Source organism: Podarcis muralis, chromosome 12, assembly GCF_964188315.1.
Source record: "Podarcis muralis chromosome 12, rPodMur119.hap1.1, whole genome shotgun sequence".
Taxonomy (NCBI): Eukaryota; Metazoa; Chordata; class Lepidosauria; order Squamata; family Lacertidae; genus Podarcis; species Podarcis muralis.
In genome coordinates this window covers 54,555,671-54,561,670 of record NC_135666.1, presented here as the reverse complement: position 1 = coordinate 54,561,670, position 6,000 = coordinate 54,555,671, and the positions used below count along the sequence as shown (strand labels likewise).

General features: G+C 46.0%; 1 protein-coding gene across 3 annotated transcripts in view; it reads left to right on the top strand.

The window, feature by feature from the left end:
• Positions 1–4,120: 4,120 nt before the first annotated feature.
• PDE1C (phosphodiesterase 1C) overlaps positions 4,121–6,000 on the top strand; it is a 257,604-nt gene continuing 255,724 nt past the window's right edge. Inside the window, exon 1 of one of the 3 annotated variants that reach the window (XM_077916500.1) lies at positions 4,121–4,344. In XM_077916500.1, the coding sequence (XP_077772626.1) occupies positions 4,260–4,344 (85 nt within the window). In that variant the 5' untranslated portion in view covers positions 4,121–4,259. The remainder of the gene's footprint in view (positions 4,345–6,000) is intronic. The other 2 variants (XR_013390261.1, XM_077916503.1) reach the window with 2 other exon arrangements.

The window sequence follows — 6,000 nt, the reverse complement described above, 5'->3', positions numbered from 1 at the left end:
AAATGATTTGCAAACTAGCCACAGTGAGCCACTGATAGTTTCAGTATTGTGGGAGGGCCGATGGCGGGTTCCAATGCACCTCATTTTGAGACGGGTCTAGGGTCAAGTCAGTGTTGGCTTTACAGTGGTACCTTGGGTTACATATGCTTCAGGTTACATATGCTTCAGGTTACAGACTCCGCTAACCCAGAAATAGTACCTCGGGTTAAGAACTTTGCTTCAGGATGAGAACAGAAATCGTGCTCCGGTGGCGCAGCAGCAGCGGGAGGCCCCATTAGCTAAAGTGGTGCTTCAGGTTAAGAACAGTTTCAGGTTAAGAACAGACCTCCGGAACCAATTAAGTACCACTGTACTTGAAATGTAACACCTGTTTCTGAGTGGGTGATGTTTGCATTTTGAGTCTCCCTCCCTCCCCACTCAAACTTCATTAGCACCGCTAATTAAATGGCCTCTACATCTAAATTAGGGGTGTGAATGGAATGCATTTGCTTTAGGGTTTCAGAAAATGGGCTGGTGGACCTTTCAGTCCTTTGACCCTCCCTCTCCAGAACACCAAACTGTCCCCTACTGGTGACCACTTATACATAACAACAACAACAACAACAACAACAACAACAACAACAACAATTTATTTATTTATTTGGTTGTGTTTCCCCAGCCACTCTGGGCGGCTTCCAACAGAATATTAAAATACAATAATCTATTAAACATTAAAAGCTTCCCTAAACAGGGCTGCCTTCAGATGCCTTCTAAAAGTCTGGTAGTACATACATTCCCCTGCTTCCAATACCCAGACACATCCTGACTCTGACACATGCATTCTCAAATCTCAGGACCTTGAAGAAAAAGCCCCCATCCAGCACACAGATCATGCTACCACCTGCTATGCACCCTGTGTTATGTGCCTATGAATGGTGTCCATGATCTCACCGGCTCACCATTCCCCAGCAACTCTTGTCTCTCACCAAGGTCACACAAACACGGTTCTTGGTGTTTCTCTTTCACACCCAGGAATCGATCCCACCAACAATTGGACCCTCACCCTAGTGTCTCCCTAGGGGAGCACTATTGTGCTTGTGTCCTCCTGGACTTCCCTGGTTGGCCACTGCAGGAAATAGCACACTGATCAACATAGATTTTTGGTCTGATCCAGTAGGCCTCTTCTTTCAGCATTAACTCTTTTGCTATAACACATCCTCCTCCCTCTGTAAATTCAATTAAAACAGCCCTCCTTCATTCTGGGCAATTAAATTTCTGCATGAATTTAGTGTACTGTTGACAGGCAACATGATTACACCTTGCATTTATTAAACTGCTACATTGTCTTGCATCTCAAAGGATCCAAACATGTCTAGTGAACAGTGCACATGAAGCATTGTGTGATGCTAAAGGGCAGCCATGGGGCATTTAGCAGTGAAATTACCTAAGATTGAAGAGCACAGTTTAAAGAATGTGTCCTGGGAGAAACCACTGAGATAAGGAAAGTGAATTTGCTTTGGAGCTGCGGGACCTGAGCCAGCTAGGGGAAGGGAGAGACGTTGTTCGGATTCAGCAGAAAATAACTAAATGCAACCAGCAACCAGCATGAAATCAGGTTTAGACTATTCTGTACTTTGCATATTCTGAGGAGAGTTTGTTTCATGGCTTCTTTTTTATGAAGTGGTAAATTCACTGTTTAGGTGACCTAGAAAACCACTTGGGGAAAAAAAAAAGAGCTCCAGAGAAGGATAGCAAGAGCAGCACTTTAAAACAGCCTCATTCTTTGCATCTTTCAAAAGATACTTAATGTTGTAGAACACCCACTGTGCTGAAGTTACTGCAGGTTTACAGATGGGTGAATTGAGGGGCACGTGTTTAATGACAAGGCTCAGATGGTGCTTTATTTATAGAGAAAGATTTTTTTCTATAAGGTGCCAGGCTGCCCTTATAATTTAAGACGGAGAATTATGGGTAACACGTTTAGAAGCTGTAGCGGGTGCAGAAAATTGTACCGTAACTCTTGGCTGGGTTGTCACTATTGCCTTCCTTGCAAGCACAATTCAAGGTGCTTCTAAAACCCTTATTTGGGGAGACCCCACAACATTTGCGTGGCCCAAATCATTCCATACTGTCCCATTATGCAGTCCTTTCTTTCCCCCCGAACTGTCTCTTAAAGGTAAAGGTACCCCTGCCCGTACGGGCCAGTCTTGACAGACTCTAGGGTTGTGCGCCCATCTCACTCAAGAGGCCGGGGGCCAGCGCTGTCCGGAGACACTTCCGGGTCACGTGGCCAGCGTGACATCGCTGCTCTGGCGAGCCAGAGCCGCACACAGAAACGCCGTTTACCTTCCTGCTAGTAAGCGGTCCCTATTTATCTACTTGCACCCGGAGGTGCTTTCGAACTGCTAGGTTGGCAGGCGCTGGGACCAAGCAACGGGAGCGCACCCCGCCGCGGGGATTCGAACCGCCGACCTTTCGATCGGCAAGCCCTAGGCACTGAGGCTTTTACCCACAGCGCCACCTGCCTCCCTTCGAACTGTCTCTTAGCAATCTCTTATGTGCAAGACCTCAATAAACTCTCAGAAGAATCCCAAAGGCAAGATTTGGATGTGGAGAGCAGATTTTTTCTATAGCTGAAGTGGGCAATGTGAACATGAAGGAGAACCACCCTACTAAAGAGTGTAGGATGAAAAGGTCACTGAGTAAGGGAAAGTTACCTCCTCATGAAATGTGGTGGGCAGGATGCTCATATTAATTGGGATGGCTCAAAAGCCTAGCAGGTACCTTGGGTGATGAAACCAGGGCAATCGTTGGGGTTGTAATCATATTTCACAGCTCTTTTCCTTGTGAAGGAGTGGTTAAGGGTGATTAAGGTTAAATTCAGAACATGAGGTCTTCTGTTCTGGTCCCATGGGTCATAATGGGTCAGTGCAGCAAGGCAGGCCAGTCATTACAGCACCAAGGAGAGCTCCTAATATGACACTTCCTCCAGTAATGCCTGGGTCAAGGCTGAAGCATTTTAGACCTTTGCATCCAGACCCCTTCCATTGTCCCACTCCTCCTGGAACCTAGTACTCTATCCCTCCATGAATGTATGCCAAACAAGATGCCTGCATTGGCTCACAAGATCTGTAGAATGTGATGTCCTTAGAGATGAGTGTGATGGTCAACCCAGAGGCTGCAGCATCTGGTCCAGGCATGGGCACCTTTCACATCTCAGTCCTGGGGGGTCTCTGGTTCAGTGGGGGTGCTCTGGTCCAGAGGAGGTCAGCTCCTGTGTCAGCACCACAGCCTCTGTATCTGGACTGCAGGTCCTGACCATAGCTGTCAACCTTCCCTGTTCCCCCGCTGCTTCCCACTGCTATCCCAGATTGTTAGATATCCCGTAGACTGTCCCCGGGACAGGTGAAGCTGCTGATCCCTTAATTTTGAGGCTGCAATCCCTTATTTTCAAATATGAAAGTTGACGGCTATGGTCCCGACATTCTTAGACCTTTTAAGGATTTGAATTGAAGATAGGGAAAGGCATGCCTAGGGAAATTCTAGGATGGAAATAAAGGAGCCTTCTCACTGTCTGGATCTGCTTACCATGTCACGAAGATCCTGTGATCCCAAAAAATCACAGGCTTGGGCACATGTCAACAGTGAGGTGGGGAGGGAAGTTACCATTTTTAACTACTTTCCTTTAACACATACATTCAGAAACTTCATATGGAGACCTTTAGGCAAGTGAAGAGAACTTGTTTATACCACTTTGGGTCCAAGGGGGGGTCTAGAAACTCCTTGCCAAGGTACAGTCAGGAGCCGATTAGGCTGCAAATCTTCAGAGATCCCTTGGGGGGAGGCTTATAGAGGCTCTGATTCCCACAATCTGCTTCTATCCCAGCAGCGCTGAATGTTCCATACTGTTGTGCCTAGAGCTCCTCCACATTTCTGCGACATGCACAGTTGATTTGTTTGGCTCAGCGGTGTTACACTAATTGCTGCTGGATTTCAGATCCCAGCGTCTCTAACTAGTGGTTAAAACCTCTTGAGTAGGTATGTCAGTAACATGCTGCTGTGACATTCTTAGGGGGTGGAGAATTACTGCTGGGCATGTCTCTCTCTTTCTTGGATCCAGCATTGTGCATTCAGAGATGTGTGAAGTCGGCGGTGAGTGCTGCCGAAGGGAGAGATTCAAGGGCAACTAATTGCCTGCTTAGAAAAGCTCTCATCCCACAAGGGGAGAATTGCTGCTGCTGCTGTTCTTGCTGCCTAGAACACTCACCGGCAGAATCATCATGACAGAGGCAAGCAACAGAAAAGAAGGATTTAAAAAATGCCGGAGTGCCACCTTCAACATTGATGGCTATAGCTTCACAATTGGTGAGCCCCTTTGTGTGGGTTTTTCTTCTTCTTCTTCTCCTCCTTTTGTCTCAAGTAGGAAACAGGGGTGGATGAGGGGGCTTGCCCAAGATGCCTCTTGGAAGATGCTGCTGCCCTCCTGTAACTTTTGCTTTGCTCTGTCCCTCCTGCCGCTTTGTTGACTTCCTTTTATTCAGGAAAGGTGCCTTGCCCTGAACCACCGCGCTTTTGTAATGTTTTTGGCATTGCTTTGGCAAGAGGTATGCAGAACTTTTGTTTCGTTGGCAGCCCTTATCTCAGGAAAGCCTGTGTTTTTGGGATTACATATCGTCAACTTGCTTGCTGCATTTCCTTCCTACAAGCTCAGGAGCACAGAAGCTGTGTGTGTGTGTTTCTGTGTGTGTGGTGTGTGTGTGTGTGTGGAGTTTCTTTGTTTTTCCTTACTTGTGAGTTTTAAGTAGGTAACCAAGCTTCTGTAAACCCATGGTCACTGACACAGCAAACCAGATCTTTCCTGAAATTGCCCTCGTACCACGTAAACAGAAATGAAGTGGAACTGGGAAATGGAAAGAGAAGACACACACAAATCACATCCATTCTCCTTGGCCCCTGCTGTAAACAGTGGCTCATTTCTAAAAAGAGGTTAGTGTGGAAAACATGCCTTCTGCTTGCACCTGATCCCAAAGACCTGGAGGCTGGTTGTGGTTACTCAAGTGCTGGGAGACACTCTGCACAACCTCAGATGAACGTTGATCTTGGCAATCATTTCAGTACTCCAAGAGCATTGAGAAAAAGAGGTCCAGAACTGAGCCATGCCTCATATCAAGCCCTCTAAGGTGGACTGAGCCCTTTAAACCTAAGACCCACTCTGTCTTTTTGATGGAGAGGGGGAGCAAAATTGCTCAGAGCCACAGGTTCTTGCTCCTTCCTCCTTTCATTTCCCTTATCAACCCCACTGTACAGTAGTTAGACTCCTAGGGTGAATTAATCAGGCTGTTCTTTTGAAATTTTACATCTGACTGAACTCCACTATGCAAATCTCTGCTAACCTTAACAAAGCAAGCTATCTTGCTGACTTAATTTTAGTTTGCAATCCGAGTGGCCTATTTATGAAGAACAAATTCACTTTTATGCCTTCTCCTCTATCTAATGGCCAGCTGCTGATTGTGTTGTCCTTATTCTTTGCTGCTGTGGATTGATGTAAATAGCACAGGAGCTTCAGGCTAGATGGAGAGCTTAAAGGTTCTCGGTGGCCTGCAAGAACTTTTGTCATAGTGTTTCTGCTGTCTTACATGCTGCATTCTACAGTTATTAAAAATGATGCCTTCTGTGGGAGTCACTTGAACATCAGAACATGTGCTTTTTTGGGGGGGGGGGAATTGTTGGAGCTGCATGGAATTGACAGTTTCTTACTCGTGTAGGAATCTGAGGATTAATATTGTGTGTGTGATCTTGAACTGAATACTAAGGCAACAATCCTAGACACACTTACCTAAGAATAAACTCCATTGAAAACAGTAGGACTTACTTCTGAGTATGGGTTATGCTGTAAATAGGGGTTATGCATCAAAGACTAGATGCTCCAGATAAATCATGTTCCTTCAAACATGATGTATTAGGATGACTAAAGTGACATGTTTATAATTGCATTATTTTGGTGTTTCTATTTTTGGGCTG